At 44.9% G+C, this 16754-nt stretch overlaps 1 protein-coding gene across 2 annotated transcripts; it reads left to right on the top strand.

Annotated features, from left to right (window-relative positions):
- The first annotated feature begins 270 nt into the window (after positions 1 to 270).
- On the top strand, positions 271 to 15548 carry PLPP7 (phospholipid phosphatase 7 (inactive)). 2 transcript variants are annotated; one of them, XM_081967588.1, is made up of 3 exons: positions 271 to 386; positions 8423 to 8891; positions 12323 to 15548. In XM_081967588.1, exons 2-3 carry the CDS (start codon positions 8438 to 8440, stop codon positions 12685 to 12687), a joined length of 819 nt encoding a protein of 272 aa, XP_081823714.1. In that variant the 5' UTR covers positions 271 to 386; positions 8423 to 8437; the 3' UTR covers positions 12688 to 15548. The 2 variants fall into 2 exon arrangements, with proteins under 2 accessions (XP_081823714.1, XP_081823713.1); XM_081967587.1 differs by lacking the exon at positions 271 to 386 and adding an exon at positions 5361 to 6395.
- The last annotated feature ends 1206 nt before the right edge of the window (positions 15549 to 16754 follow it).

Here is a 16754-nt window from a genome sequence, read left to right as displayed (position 1 = left end):
TTTCCTTGATTTTTGTGGTGTGTGTGTGTGTGTGTGTGTGTGTAAAGACTGTTTCCAGCTGGCTTTGATTCCCTGATCGGTGAGTTACAATCAACTGGCTTTATATTTTGCTTTGATATATTTCTTCTTCTTCTTTTTTTTTTTTCTTTCTTTCTGTTCTGTTTTTAATCTTTTAAAACAAGACAAAGGCAAAGAATAAATGCCTCTCTTTCATCTCTAGGTCCTAGCTTCTTGGTGACGGCTTCACGTTTTCGCTTCCTGATGGAGATTCATTCATAACTTCCCCTTTGGGAGAGCAGGAAAAAAAAGTATTAATTCGGTTTTGCTTTTGAAAAACCCAAAAGAGTTTTTTTTCCCAAACATCATCCAAGCAAAAGCCCAAATTGGTAAGTTTTGACATATTTAATCCATTGTCTCTTTCTTCAGCTGTTGAAAAAACATTTGCCCAGGTGTAAATGAAAAAAAAAAAAAGTGGGGGGAAGCAACATTCAAAAATAGCTCAGTAAATAGTCATAGTTTTCTTTCTGGCCCTACAGATTTATTTATTATGAAATTTATATGCCGTCTATCTCGCCAAGCGGCGATTCTAGGCAGCTCACCATGAGTAGAAGGAACAGAATAAAAGCTGAAAATGTTACACGGATAAGTATTAGCACTCAAATGAATTCAATGAAAATTAAATTAAATAATGAAAGTTTGCCCTTTCGTAACTGTAATGGAAAACAAGAGATGAGCTCTTATTTAAGTGGAAATATTAGGAGATATTGTGTATGTGTGTGTGTCTGTGTGTATCAGCATGCAGTACCTAATTCCTGGTTAAAAGTTGCCAGAACCATGAGATGAGTGGCAAAAAAATAGATGATAGATAAGATAGATAGATAAGATAGATAGATGGAGGGAGGGAGGGAGGGAGGGAGGGATGGATGGATGGATGGATGGATGAATGGATAAGATAGCTATAATAAGATAAATGATAGATGATATAAAGAGAAAACAGAGACAAAAGATAATTTATGATGAATGATAGGTGAGAGAGAAAGGGGAAAAAGAAGGGGAATGTGAGGGAGGGGAGAGAGAGTAAGGTAGGTAGGTAGGTAGGTAGATAGACAAACAGATGGACAGATAAGATTGCTATAATAAGATAAATGATAGATGATATAAAGAGAAAACACAGAGACAAAAGATAGATGATTGATGATGAATTATAGTAGATGAGATAGATAGATAGATAGATAGATAGATGATAGATAGATAGATAGATAGATAGATAGATAGATAGATAGATAGATAGATAGATAGATGGATAGATAGAGTGGAAAAAGAAATGGGGGAATGGGAGGGAGGGAAGGGGGAGAAAGGATAGATAGATAGATAGATAGATAGATAGATAGATAGATAGATAGATAGATAGATAGATAGATAGATATGGGAGAGAGGGAGGAATAAGAGATACAATAAGATAGGTGATATATAGAGAAAATAGAGATAGAGAGACAAAATATAGATGATTGATGAATGATACTAGATGAAAGAGAGAGAGAAAGAAAAAGAGGAAAAAGAAAAAAAAGATGGAGGAAGGGAGAGCGATAGAGAGATAGATTTGGGCCACAATCAATAAAGTCTGCTAAAACTTACAGGAATTTTAATGATCCAGTTTTGACTCTCCAAATCTGTCAATACCATCTGCCCTAGTTTTCAAGGTGTGTAACAATTTGTGGGTTTGCTGTTTAAGAGTCCGGGTTACACACAGTCACTGTTTTAGAAACAAGCTGTCTTAGTGAGAGCCCAGTCAAGACCTTCTTAGAGGCCTCCGAAGAGTTTCTTAAATGAAGACACATCTGTCCTTCCTTCCTTCCGTTTGTAGATTTCTTTAGTCACATCCGCAAAATGGTAGGAAAGACCCAAAAAATAATTAGAGAATGGAAGCCAAACGTTCCTCTCAGAGCCATTAATTCAGAATTTAGCTTCCAAAATACCCAGGATGGTATTTTGCTCTGGGTTCCCAAGCCTTTACTCACCTTTGGGCAGGAAAAAGTGTGAAAAAATATAAGGATCTTCTTTCAAAAGTTTCCAGAGATTCTAAAGTATTCAGCATTTCCCCCCACTAATCACCAGTGGACAAATACACCCTACCTCCTCATCTCCCCCCCCCCCCAAAAAAAAAAAAAAAGCATTTACATGCTCATGGAAATCGGCCACTTTCTTTTGAGGCCTGCCTCTTAACCCACCTAATCTCCCATGCGTCCTCCTCCTCCTCCTCCTCCTCCTCCTCCAAAAGCGAAGTCGGGGTGCTTGGAAGGCCAGGCAGAAAAAGTTCAACTTTTCTCTCGTGGGTTGGTTTTTTTCGTGTTTTGGACCCCTTCTCTCTCCTTCTGTGGCGGGTTCTGGGTTTGGTTTTGCTTTGTGTGTTTTCTTTTTGTCGCCCCTTCTGTCTACTTTCTCTTTCTTGACCCCCCCCGTCCAAAACCGGGTCTGAAGCTCCTTGCTGGCTCCCCACCGTCGTCTGCTGGGCACCCTAGTTGTGTCCCCGGCGCCGCCACTCGCTTGCGCATCAATCGCGCCTTTGGTGACTGCGCGGCGCACCTCACAATCGCCGCCCGCCACGTTCTCCCCCCCCCGCCCCAAGCGGAGGGGCCCCCACTTGAAAGAGGCGTGGGGGTGGGTGGGGGAAGCGGCCAGCAGCCTTGCAGGGGCTTCTCCTCGGCGCCCCTTCCTCGGTGGCGCTTCCTTTTTCGCCCTCCGTGTCTCTGCGCGTCTCCGCGTCCTTCGCAGCCGGCCAACGCCGCAGCTGGGTAGCTGCAGCCGCCTTGCTCTTTCTCGCCTCCTCTTTCTCGCGGGCTCCAGCCTGTGCCTCGCCTGCCTTACTGCTGATGTCGCCTTGCAGCGTCTGGCCGGCCCCGGCTGCGGCGGGGGAGCCAAGCGCAAGGAATCGAGGACCCGCGCGCCGGTGCGTCTTCTGCTTCTGGCCGCCTTACGACCGCCTCTGTCGGCAGTTCCCTGCCTTGGCTGGCTCGTCCCTCCGCTGCCCTTCATCCAGCCACGAGCAGCCTCCTCCTCCTCCTCCAGCTCCGGGGATCTCCGGACGGCCTTGCCCTGGCAAGCTTACGAACCAACCGCGCCACCTTCAGCTGTTTTTCCAAGGCTACTGGAGAGGCGTCCTGACGAGCAGGTCGTCTGCAGGGCAGCCCCCACCTTTTAGCCACCAGGCTGGGGGAGAGGAAGGAAGCCCCCCCCCCACCTTCTTTCCCTAAGGAGCAGCCCGCGCGTCTGGCTCCGGCTGCCTTGGATCCGCAGTCATCTTCCGCGCAAAGGCGGCGGCGGCGGCGTCCCGTTCTTCCCAGCCGCACGCTAGGCAGGTGCGCTCCGCAATCCAGACGCCCGGTTGGTCCTTGCCCTCACCTGTCTTTGCTTCGGGAAGAGGGGATCGGGCCGGCACTTTGGGGTCCGGCTCTTTTGCGCACGGCTTGCACGCCTCGCCCGCTTCCAGCGGGCAAAGAGGCGAGGGGGGTGATGGTGAAAGGCTGCACTGGCGACCAAACTTTTGCAAAAGAAAAAAAAATAATAATATCTATCATCCGTCCATCCTTCCTTTCCAACTCTGTTATTCTGTTCTTATCTCTCTCTCTATCTCTCTATCTCCAATGTAATTCTCTGTCCTAATATCTAATTATCTCTCTCTCTCCAATTATCTATCTATCTCCAATTCTCTCTCTCTCTCTTTGTGTGTGTGTGTGTGTGTGTGTCCTATTTCGGGGCCTCTCGCAGTGAGCAGGTTGTTTTATCCTCCTTGGCAACTTGATAGGTGCAGTCGGTCCTGAATGGCAACCCTGCGCCCCCCTCTGGGCTGTGCGCCCTGACACTGAGTCCAGAAGGGCGACCAACCTCCTTCCCTCCCTCCCTCCCTCTCCCCCCCCCCATCTTCAAACTGCAGCACTTTTGAAAGCATGAGTTTGAAGAATGCTGGGTATTGTAGTTTTAATTCCACTTTTGTATTCCCTCCATCTCCCTTGTAGAATAAATCTTGTTGTATTTTGTGTAGTTGTTGTTGTTGTTTTGCCTCCAAGTTGTGACTGCGGATGTGTGTGATCCAGGTGCCTGGCTGAGTGGTGCTGGTGTGGGATTAAGAGACGGCTGGGTCCTAGTGCCCCACAGTTGGCTGCATGACCTTGGCCCAATTCCACTGCTTGATGTACTGTTGGCAGCAAGCAAGGCAAGCTAAAAGGATGATATTTTTTTTCTCCCCCAGGATTCAGAGTGACCTGGAATGGCAGCTTAAGGTCTCCTGGATCTTGGTGATAAGCTGGTGTAGGGCACAGAAGACAGAATGGAATGTTGAGATAAAACTCAACAAGGAGAGAGAGAGAGAGAGAGGGAGGGAGGGGAGAGACTTGGTCCCAGGACGAGAGCTATGAGTCTGCCTCTGTCACTGCAGATGTTACAGAGCATTCCCCAAACCCAAAAGGACAAGCAATCAGCCTCTTCTCCAAAGCACCTGAAGGCAGGAGGAGTGGAACAAATTGCCTCCAGAAGTTGTGGGTGGTCCATCACTGGAGTTTTTAAAGAGAAGACTGGACCACCATATGTCTGAAATGGCATAGGAACTCCTGCTTGAGATGTGGGTTGGACTAGAAGACCTCCAAGGTTCTTTCCAACTCTATTACTCTTATGTTCCCTCTGCACATACAAATGCAGCATGGGGTGTGGTGTGCATCCATCCTACCCTAGATGGGCTTATGCCAGGTAGTTTTGCTTTCCAGTCAGAATTACAGAATTGCAGAGTTGGAAGGGATCTTGGAGGTCTTCTAGTCCGACCCCCTGCTCCATTTTGAGAGCCTATCCCATTTAATGCAAATGGCTGTCTGGTCTCTTCTTAAAAACCTCCATTGATGGTGAACCTACAACTTCTTGAGCCAAGGAGTTCCACTGGTTAATTGTTCTCACTGTCAGGAAAATTCTGCTAAGTTCTAGGTTGCTTCTCTCATTGGTTAGTTTCCAAATGCAGCAAAGGAACTTAGCTTGTGCGAATGCAGTCACTATGTTGGGATTACTCCTCTCTCTTTATCCCTCTCTCTTTATCTATCCATCCATCCATTATCTCCAACATCCATTCATCCACCCATTCTCCCGTGTGTGTGTGTATGTGCGTGCCTGCCTGCCTGCCATCTATCTATCTATCTATCTATCTATCTATCTATCTATCTATCTATCTATCTATCTATCTATCTATCTATCTCTATTTTAATGCATAGACTGCCTTAGCTGGATAGGACTTTAACCATCGTACACTCTAAACACATAGAAAGATCATTGTAAAATAGGAAGAAAAATACAGCACAACAGGATGTCTACATATCATACATCCTGTTGCTACATATCACACATCTTTGATTGTCCCCCTACATTCCCCAAAGGACATTTTGCAGATTTTCTAAAAGTCTACGTGGAATAGGAGAGATTCACATTTTTCTGTGATCTGTGTCGAAAATGATTTAAGCCTCTATGATCAACCTTTGAAACAGTTTGCTCTTCCAAACACACAGGATTGTATTTTACGTTTTTGTAATACATCAGCCTAGATATTGCAGCTGTAATCCAAAGTACAGAATTATCATCTGGTTTCTTACATTCCCCCCTTCCCACCCACCCCCACCCCTTTTGTTCTCCAACTCCTACCAACTAACTTGGTTTCAGGGGGCTGAAAGGAACTGGTTGGGGGATTCTCGACCGCCTGGTATTTTGTATACTGGGAAGTCTCCAAGGTGCTAAAATAGACTTGGGCCAAGAGATCAGATTGCAGGATCAAAATAGACCCGGGCCGCAGCCGTGACAGCCTGTCTCCGCCACCTTGGAAATCTGAACTGAGAAGAGCGAGAGCCAGACAAACCCAGTTTGCGGCCGTCTCTATGTAGAAACGACGACGAGCAAACCACTCTAGAAGAGGCACACCTTACATCTTCACTGATAAACACCTTCCCGTTTCAGAGCATTGCAGAATTTCCTATTATGGATGATAGGGTAGCAGAATGAATTTTCTTCCCCCACAAGCAAAAAAAAAAAGGACACTAAAATCTCATTCTTGGGTTTTTCTGTCAGGGGAATATCTCGGATAGACTACTGCCACAAGCTTTCTCTGGGGCTGCCCTTGGAGATGGTTTGGAAATGTCAACCAGGAAGCCGTAGTTGGGCCTCTGAGTAAATGTTCAGCAGGCTGTAAATCTACAGGTTCAACTCCCAGTTTCTCCCCTTTTTTTATTTTTTTGTTTTTTTTACTATCAATCGCTTCTGCTTTCAACTATTCATTTAGTCATTGTGAGAAGTTACAGTGGCCCTGGGGAAAAAGGGACTTGAACAGTCACCAAACGGACGGTTGTTAAGTCGAGGACCACCTGCCTATGGTTAGTGTGGGTGTGATTTCTTCTTTGAAATTTTTTTGGGGGGGAGGGGAGGATGAAGCAATGAAAATCTTAAGCCTAAAAATGTTCTAACATTAAAATCCAAGGTCCCTTCCAACTCTGTTGCTGTTGTTCTGTTCTATATTCTATTCTATATTTTATTCTATTCTATTTTCTATTTTAGTCTACATTCTATTCTAGTCTATTTTCTATTCTACATTCTTTTCTCTATTCTATTCTCTATTTTATTCTATTTTCTATTTTAGTCTACATTCTATTCCAGTCTATTTTCTATTCTATTCTATATTCTATATTTTATTCTGTATTCTATTCTATATTCTATATTCTATTCCATTCTATTTTCTATTCCATTCTATTTTCCATTCTATTCTCTCATGGCTTCCCACAAAACTTAAATATCCAAACAGTTTTGAGCACAGGTTCATCCTGGCATTGTGTTTCTCTCTCACTCTCCTTGAGTGTCAGGATAAAATCCAGGGTAGGGACATTTGGTGCGCAGGATGAAAAATCAACAGGAAGTCCATAAAGGAAAAATTCTCAGCTGTATCCATCCAAGCGGTCCACTTGGCTATTGAAAAAGTGCTTTTCCTGGGTTGAGGCAAAGCACCAGACCACAAAGCCAATGCAGCCGATTGGGTTTTCACAGTGCAAACTCAAAATAGAACAAAAGAAAACTAAACACTTTTGCAATATTTGAATAAATTGTGCAGATGCAGTTTCTCAGCTGGTGAATTAGATGTGTAAACATAGTCCATAACTGCACCTTGAAATCATAATGCTGTGTGGCAGAGTCCTTTCTTCCTTCCCTCTTTCCACTTTTTCTTCCTCCCTCCTTTCCTTCTTTTCCTTCCTTCCTCTTTTCCTTCTTTCCTTCCATCCTTCTTTCCGCTTTTGCTTCTTCCCTCCCTCCCTTCTTTTCCTTCCTTCCTCTTTTCCTTCTTCCATTCCTCCCTCCTCCTCCTCTTCCTTCCTTCCCTCTGCTTTTCCTTCTTTCATTCCTCCCTCCCTTCTTCCCCCTCTTCTCTTTTTCCTTTCTTCCTTCCTTTCTTTCTTCCTTCCTTCCCCCATCTCTTTCTCTCTCCATTTCCCACCCTTTCTTTACTGACAAAACTGCTTTCTGGCAACAAAAACCAGCAGATGAGACCCCCCCCCCCCATCAACCCTCTCCCCTTTCCATTCATATTTAATTTAAAAGCTGCAATGGAAAGGACTCCAAAACAACAACAACAACAACAACAACAACAACAACAACAACAACAAAATGAAGGGGGGGAATATAATAAATGGCTGCAAAACCCTCTCTTCCCTTCTCCGGCCCTTCATCAGCTTGCTGGCATCTCAGAAAAGAATTCCCCTCGCTGCCTACCCCAGCCAGTTGCTGTCCAACCCAACCCCCCACCCCCTCCCCCGCCCCGGACTCCAGAACCCATTTTCCCAGCCCTGTCAGCCAGGGAGAATGGCATCTGCAGTCCCTAGAGCCCAAGGGGGGTGTAGGAAGTTGCAAAGGGGGCGGAGTAGCATTTGCATCCTTTTTTTATCATCCCCTTTATCCCGGAGAAGAAACAGCCAAAAAGTGGGAAGCCAGCAACCTAAAAGCAACCAAACCTTTGGGTTGATTGTCCGCCCTCCTTCTACTCCTTACCCATTGGATACCCAGGCCATTCTCAGGTGGCAGAGTGGCTAATTTAGCTGTCAATGATTCCCTACTCCTCCTCCTCCCTCCCTCCCTCCCTCCCTCCCCCTCCTCCTCCTCTTTTTCCAAGCTTGGTGGGCTTGGAGAGCCAATGTTTATGGCCATCGCCGGGTTTCCCCCTCCAGCAGGGCGTCTATATTTAGAGTTTAGGGCAGCTTCCCAACCTCATGACTCTTGAGGAGGGGGATGCCAAGGCTACCCCGGGCTTAAGCGGCAGAGAAGCAAGGGAGGGAGGGACGGGGGGAGGGGGCTTGTTCTGCTATCTGCCTTCCCTTCCACAGCTGAATTTTTCCTCCACCCCCACCCCCCCTTTAAGAGTCAACGTGCCACCATGCCCGCCGTTTCCAACCGATCCAGGGCCCGGGAGAGGAACAATGTCTTGAACCGGACTGAATTTCTCTCACTCAACCAGCCCTTGAAAAGTGCCCAGGAGTCTCGTAGTCTGCCCCGGAGGTCAAACAGCCAAGGGGGCCCTGCCCCGTCCCAAAGCGAGGGGTCCAAGGAGCAGCGCCCGTCGTCTCAGCAGCTGCCGGAGGAAGACTGCATGCAGCTGAATCCCACTTTCAAAGGCATCGCTTACAGTTCCTTGCTGGCCATCGACATCTCCCTCTCCAAGCGGCTGGGGGTCTGTGCCAGCAACTCCTCGGCCTGGGGCAATGCCCGCTCCATGGTCAACCTCATTGGCATCACCGGGCACGGTATTCCTTGGATCGGAGGCACCCTCATCTGCTTGGTCAAAAGCAGCACCTTGGCTGGCCAGGAAGTTCTCCTCAATCTCCTTTTAGGTAAGTCCTTGGAGCTTCTCTTTCCTGGACCTTCCCTTCCCTTCCCCCTCCCCTTCTCTCCTCCGAGCATCCCCGGATTCCGAAATCCTCCCCGTTTTCCTATCTGTCCCAATCAATTAATCCTTTACAGTGAAATCCCATCATTCTTGTTGTTTTCTCCATTCTATTCAATTAATCCTCATGGATGGAATTCCGCGATTCTCACCGTTTTCCCGTTTTATCCTACTCAATCCTATAGGGCAGTGAGGGCGGACCTTTTCGGCACCAAGTGCCCAAACCACAGCATGCGTCCATGTGCCCGCACTGGAGTACTGGGAACCCAAAGACCAGCTGGCTTGTTTTGGCGTTGATTTTGAGCCGTTTTCAAGCCAGTTTAGGCCATTTTGTGGCTGTTTCTCAGGCAGTTTCTGGCCTGTTTTGGGGCCATTTTTAGGCCATTTTGGGCAAAAAACGCCCCCCCAAGAAAAGAGCCATTTTGGGGGGCCGTTTTCAGGCTGTGAAGGCCAGCTGGCTGGTTCGTATGAAGAGCTGCTGATGACGGCACGGGTGCCCAAAGAGAGTGCTCTGCGTGCCACAGGTTTGTCATCACGGATATAGGATGAAATTCCATAATCTTGTGGTTTTCCTATTTAGCCTGCATGACTAACAGTATGAAATAAGGTTCGATCATCTCGTTTTCCTATTTCTCTTACACATTTAAATCCTGTACAATGAGATTCCAATAAGTCTTGTTGTCCTCCCTGCTTTCCTATTTCCTTACCCCTTTATCTTCCTCATCTTAACTGCATTGTTATTTTCAAACTCAATCCATACTTCTGTGAAGTGGGTACAGTACTAATCAAACTGAAACCTTGAGAATACTCTAGTGGCAGAAATCCCTGGTAAAGCTAGAAGCAAGCAAAAAAAAAAATCACATTGTAGTTCAATCCTGCTAGAATTCAGCGAATTCTCAGAGAACACAATTTGATGTTTCTGGAACTAACTCATGTTCATCTCTCACAATCCTGTGACTCCCAAATAAATTCAGCATAGGGTCTCATTAGCAAGTAGGACCGGCTGTCAAGGACTGAGGTAAACCTCTTGGTTTCACGGCCCCACAGTTCACAGCCACAGGGTGCTGAAAATTCATTTTGTTTAAGGAAAAGTTGGTTTTTGATTGGGATAAGTCTGTCGAGCCTCTTTTTTCAGGGGCAGGATACCACGAAATTTATTTCTTAAAGAAATTTATCTCCAAACAAAAACAGGTCCCCTGGTGATTGGCCCAAAGTCTCCCAGCTGTTTTTCATGCTGAGCATAGGACTAGAACTCACCGTCTCCTGGTTTCTAGCCTGGTGCCTTAACCCCTAGGCCAAACTGCCTCTCCATTATCTTCCAAGTCTCCATATTTTCTCCTTTGCGGCCCCGAGGATGAAGAAATGCATGATATTTTGTGAGGGAAGGGTTTTGAAAACAGCAAGGGGGGAGAGAAAGAAATCTGTTCAGGTGAGTTGCCTCTCTAATCGAAACCGACACACGGTCAGGAAGAGGGGGGAGAAAAAGCCAAGCCTATTCAGGATGCTTCCCGAAGACAATCCAAGGCCTCGGAAGACGTGGATAGGGATTTTTGTTGCAAGATTGGAGGTCAGGTTGCTGAAAAAATAAATATTCTTCCCTAGCCAGGCAACCACGCCTATGAATATTTCAGGACGCAGCCTGCTCCAGCAATGAAGCAGATATATATACGGAGGGTGTGTGTGTGTGTGTGTCTGTTTTTGAGCAATGTGTAAGAAGGCCTTTGACTCACCCTTCCTATCTTAAAAAAAAAAAAAAAAAGATAAGAGAGAGATTCGTGAAGGTTAGAGGTTGCAACAGTTTTTACATGGTGCGAATGAAGCCTTTCTAACTGCGCACAATGTTTAAGTCGAGAATTTCCCCAACCAGATGTGTGATGCGGTATACATCTTGCTTTAAACGAGCGGAGCGTTTCCTGTTTTGCAAAGAATTCTGCTTCGGTCCCGTTTGTATTTATAACAGCCTTCTGAGAAAAAGAAGAGGAAAAAAAACCCACATATATATATATGATAACTGCCACAAAATTATCTCTGCAGAAAGATGGAACGATTTGGCAAGACTTAAGATGGGAGACAACAAAACTTGCTGAAACTACTAAACGAACTGGGCCGATTACTGAAACAGCACGTCCACATTTACCAATGAGTAGCCGATAGCCAATAACCCAGTGTTTGTGTATATGTTCCGGCATAACTCTGGAACGCCTCAAGCAATTTCAACTAGGTACACAGATGACTTATTCTATGGAAACAAATACTGTGGGGGTAAGGCATCCCTAAAACACCTCGGGTGTGTGTTCTATTAAGATACAGCCTGTTGTGACTTAAAATGGCTTCTATTGTACGGCGCAGTGGAGTGGCCATGATAACAGCTTGACAGTACTCCACAAGGGGGCTCCCTCTGGTAAGGGGGAAAATCCAATATTAGAAATTACGTTTGGTCTGGACATTTCCCCCTATAAATAAATACCTGGGCAACACTGGGTTATAAAGTAGTAATAAATAAAGAAGCAAACAAACAAATTTGTGAATTTCTCAAGAGTTAGGTTTGGGAGGTGTTCTCTCTCAAATATGATGCAAAGGGAACCATACCGTGAATCCCAAGGAGGCTATTTTGGGGTCCCAGTAATTTCCAAATTGGATTTGAGCTGAGAACGCTCTGCGGGAAACCAACTTATTTGCAACCTGACCTTTTCTTGGCACATGCTTGTCTGGATGAATGTTCCTGAAATCTGGGCAGAAGCCACACTGAAGTATCTAGTTCAGAGATAGAAACTGTGTATCCCCCCCCCCCCTCCCAAGGACATGACACGTAGGAGGAAGGGAGAATCCCTGGCCAGCTTGTGGCGTAATTCACAACTCCAGTTTTGGATAAGACAGGTTGATGTCTTCACTTTGATTTACCCAGAATAATGTTTTCTGGAGAGAGTGTTCCTAAATCAGATTTCTTCTTCTATCTCTTTGTCTCCCTGAATCCCAAAATTTTAGTCTATCTTTGGGGTGGGGGTGGGGGGTGGCAATATGGTCTTGTGTTTAAGGCACCAGACTAGAAACTAGAAATTGTGAGTTCTAGTCCCGCCTTAGGCATGAAAGACGGCTGGGAGACTTTGGGCCAATCACCAGGAGAGTTGAATTCTAGTTATGTCTTAGATGTGAACACTGGCTGGGTGACTTGGAGCCAATCTCCACATTGTAGTAGGACAAACACATGTTGCATTTCTGGAATTAAGAAATTTATATTTATTAAATTGTATATAATTATTAACATTGTGTTCATGCCCCGTTTCTCTCCTTCCATCCCCTTCCTTCCTTCCTTCCTTCCTTCCTTCCTTCCTTCCTTCCTTCCTTCCTTCCTTCCTTCCTTTCTCTTCCATCCTCTAGCTCTGCTCATGGACATCATCATTGTGGCCGGGTTACAGAAAATGGCAAAGCGTAAAGGTCCTTATGATGTCAGCCCGGGCATTTTGGACTACCTGACGATGGATGTCTACGCCTTCCCTGCTGGTCATGCCAGCCGGGCTGCTATGGTGTCCAAGTTCTTCCTCAACCACCTTGTTCTAGCAGTCCCTCTCCGTATTCTTCTTATCATTTGGGCTTCCTTAGTGGGACTCTCCCGAATCATGGTGGGACGCCACCATGTCACTGACGTCCTCTCTGGGTTTTTCTTTGGTTACATCCAGTTCCGAATGGTGGAGATTCTCTGGATGTCCTCCAACACGTGCCAGATGTTGATTTCTATGTGGTGAATTGGAGTGATGTGCTCATCAGCTTCCTTTCATTTTCTGTTTGATGACATGTAGAAGGCAAGGGACATCTCCCAAAGGGACATGTTTTGCAAAAGAACCATGAAGTTTGTTCTTCTAAGAGTTCTTCTAGAAGTTCTTCCAAGCTCTTCATAGAAGTTTGTTCTTCTAAGAGATGGATAGAACCTCGCGAAGCTGAAGAGACGGTTCAGTCTCACATAGCAACCTCATCTGGGAATCGTTGAGATTGATTTTTGATTGATTGATTGATATTTGGCTGCTTCCCCCCTCCCCACCCCATGATTCCAAACCAAAAGCAAATCCCAGGATCAAGGATAACATTGCTTTCTCTTGCTATCTGGCTGTTGAGGCATCTCATAGCCCTTGCTTTTTAATCTAGAGACAACCATAGAATTTAACGGAGATTGAGGAATACAGGATGAGTTTCCTTCCCCAAGTTGAGGTGCCCACCAGTTGTGTTGAGACTCTCGTTCTTGGACATCCCAGCTTCTCTGCCTACTTTCCCAACTTGGACATCATCCAGATGCATGAAAATCAGTTTCCAGAATTCCCTAGTCAGTATGGTCCCTTGCTAAGAATTGTAGGAGGTGAAGTGCTAATCAGAATGAGATAATTGTGGGAGAGGAAGGACATCTTCAACAAGGGTTGACTTCAGCTCCCAGAATTCGCCACCAGCATCTGGTCAACACAGAGAATTCTGGGAACTCAAGGAGGCCCCATAAAGGTGGGTTTCAGCTTCCAGGTGGTGAATTCTGGAAGTTGAAATTAATGCATTTGGACAATGTACCATGGGGAAAAACTTACACCATGCCTTATAAATTATTTACAATGACACAAGAGCATTCTGTACCACTTAGACATTTTCCTTGTTTTATTGCCAATTTCTTAGCCAAGTAAAATTCAGGAGCCATTAAGCGAGCCGGGGTAAGGTGGAAATCATATTCTGGTTCAAAGCATCATTAGCTGTCAAGTTTACAAGTCAGTAGCCAAGTTCACACACAGTGGATCCTCCAATGTAAACCTTGATTTGCGAAAGAAAGTGTCTGGATTCACCTATTGGGCAGAAATCAAAGCCACTAACGTATGATTTACATCAATGCTTCCCAATTCTGGCAACTTCCAGGTGGACTTCAGCTCCCAGAATTCTCAGTAAAGGCTGAGGAACTCTGGGAGATGAAGATCATCTTCCTGGTCATTGGCAAAGTTGAAGAACGTTGACTTAGAGAGAAGTCATGAGCTCAGAGTACAAAGTTGATCTCCCACGTTGTGCTTAAATGTGGTTTGTTGCATCATTGGTGGTCAGGTTCATGGTAAGCCATGAACCAGAATACCAAGGGCTGAGGTGGCACAATCGAAGCCAAGTTAAGTTTTGAAGGGGGTGAAATTGTAAGCTCGACTTTACCATCAGGGAATGAGTCAAATGAATAAGCTGTGGTTTATGTGGTAACATTGGTTGAGAAGGAGCCTTGATGTAGGATTCATTTAAGTTAAATGAATATTTTTCTAGTTCATGCAGGACAAAATGTATCCAAATGTGGCCTCTCCAATTTTCTTATTAAAACAATAGTTCAGTGCTACAGGGGAAGCCAACTACCCCCAACCTTCACGGAGAAAGTGTGAGGCTAAAATTGGGGTGAACAAAACATTGACTTGATTTTTTAAGAAAGTCAAGTAGACCAATGAAAGGACAACTTAGAGGTAAATAGAGCTACATTGGATGATTTAGTTTAGTTTATTGTCATTGCACATGGTACCATGAAATTAAATGCCGTCTTCAGTGTACATTGCAATTATAAAAATAAAAACACAAACATACACCCTTTACATTCTATATAATTGAAATTGAAAATGCAATATTGCACTATACCGTAGAATTCAATATGGTTACTGCCCTGGGAGAGGATCTGTTTTTCACCCTATTTGGCCTTGTTTTTATTGTCCTGTACCGTATGCCAGATGGTAATAGTTAAAAAAAAAGGGGGGTGCCCAGGATGGGATGTATCTTTGAGAACGTTTTGAACTTCCTTAAGGCAGCAGGAGCTATCAAGCTCTGGCAAAGAGGGGAGAGGGCAACCCATGATCCCCTGGGCAATGACGTTGACCACCTGGAGCGCTCTCCTATCTGCCCCTGTGCAACTGGCAAATCATACACAGGTGCATAAGTTAGAATACTCTCTATGGTGCAGTGCTAGAAGGTCAACAGCAGTTTTCCATTCAGTTGTTGTTGATCTAGAAGCTGAGGGATCTCATGATCTTTGGGAGCCTTTATCACTTGGTGGGGCTGGAATTTAACTTGTAATCAAAGGTCTGATAAGTTTGGTCTTGTTCGTTCTTTCTGATATCCAATCAAAGATCTTAGATGGAGAAAGATGAATGCTTTGGAGGTGACCATTAGCAACTGATCTGACCTGGTAGTGCTTTTCCCAAAATTGAAGCCTCCCAGAGAGGCAAACCTCCCCCCCCAAAAAAACATCAGTGGGTCCACACAACTCTGCCTCCAAAAGGGAAGCATTTTGTTTCCGTAGCAACCATTGCAGATGGAAGGATAACTCTCTGTTATAATTCTTTTATCCTCAGAGCTGATGAGTTTCAAAGATCCATCTAAGAGCATCAGAATTTTCTGTAGTTGCTGGTTTTGGTAGTTGGGGGGGGGGGGGATATCCTGAGCAAATTGAATGAAGGTAATGTAATGTAATTGAATTGCCTTGGGGGTTGTATCGCCTCTGCCCAGCCCTCCAGCCAATTAACTGGGAGGGCCCTAAGCTCTCCACATTAAATGTGAACTGGTTATGCTGGTTTATGATCTTAATAAAACTTTGAGTTGAGTTGACATTTTGATTTGATTTGAGATTTGACTTGAGTTTTGATTTGAGTTTTGATTTTGAGCATTAAATGCTGAAACACACTAAGTTGTCATTAGCCAAACATGTTGGCTAACAATAGGAAGATTACGGTTCCAAAATTTGGAAAAGCTGGAATCTCAAGCAATTGAGGGCAGGGTAAGAAGCAAGAGGTGGAAGCTTGATAAAGATAGATCCAACTTTGAATTAAGGAAATATTTCCTGTCGGTGAGAATGATTAATGGATAAACTTGCCTCCTATAGTTGTGGGTGCTCCATCATTGGAGGCTTTGAAGGAAAAAAAAAATGGAGAACTGTTTGTCCGGAATGGTATAAAGTCTCCTTAAGTTTGAACTAGAAGACTTTCCAAAATCCCTTCCATGATTCCAACACTGGTTGGACAAGGTCCTCCCAACTCTGTTGTTCTGTTATCTTCTGTTATCTGACACCATCAAATCTGACACCAGCTAGACCATAGAACAACTGAAAGACATAGTGTACTGTAAGAGCAGAACATATGGAGAGACAAGGCCCGAAGAATTGCTAAACGTTGGAGACGACTGAATGGATAACATCATCATCATCGTCACATTAACATTATCGTCAATGAAATAGAACTCCCCCCAAATATGGGAATTTTAGTCCATTGCCATTTGAGAAGTTTCCCAACCGTGAGCCCTAAGCAAGAATTTAATCCTAGTTTTTGGAAAACAAGGCAAGGGCAACTCAATGTCCAAGGAAGCAGCACCTTGGACAGCGGCTGACCAGTTCAAGCTGGGAATTCAGACTGCAGGATTCCATGTTGCTTCGGCAAAAGGCTCCCGGCCGAAATCAAAATCTAATCGACACCGTTCTTTACTTCTTTCTAATGCATTCTCATTTAATGAGCTTGCGCATGGTTGGGTTTTAATGCTTTAATTAGCACTTCATGCTTCTTCCTATCCAGCAACGATGACAACATCCCCTGCACAATTCGATTTAAAACAACCAGCATTCCATTCAAAGACCCGGGGAAAAGGCCTCGATCTTCCTCTCAAAGGAACCCCTGCAAGAAAATTCAGGCACCAGAGAAAGCAATTGCAGCACTTTGCAAAAAAACAAAAAACCAAAAAAAAAACTGTCAGATGCCTTTTAGTTTTAGCTGGACGGGCTCCAAAGGAACCACGAAGCTGCCTTTGCAAAGCTCAGGTGTGTTATTCTTAAAGTTTT

Source organism: Natrix helvetica (genome assembly GCF_964273705.1).
Source record: "Natrix helvetica genome assembly, chromosome: 15".
NCBI classification, from domain to species: domain Eukaryota; kingdom Metazoa; phylum Chordata; class Lepidosauria; order Squamata; family Natricidae; genus Natrix; species Natrix helvetica.
This window is presented reverse-complemented; position numbering and strand designations above follow the sequence as displayed.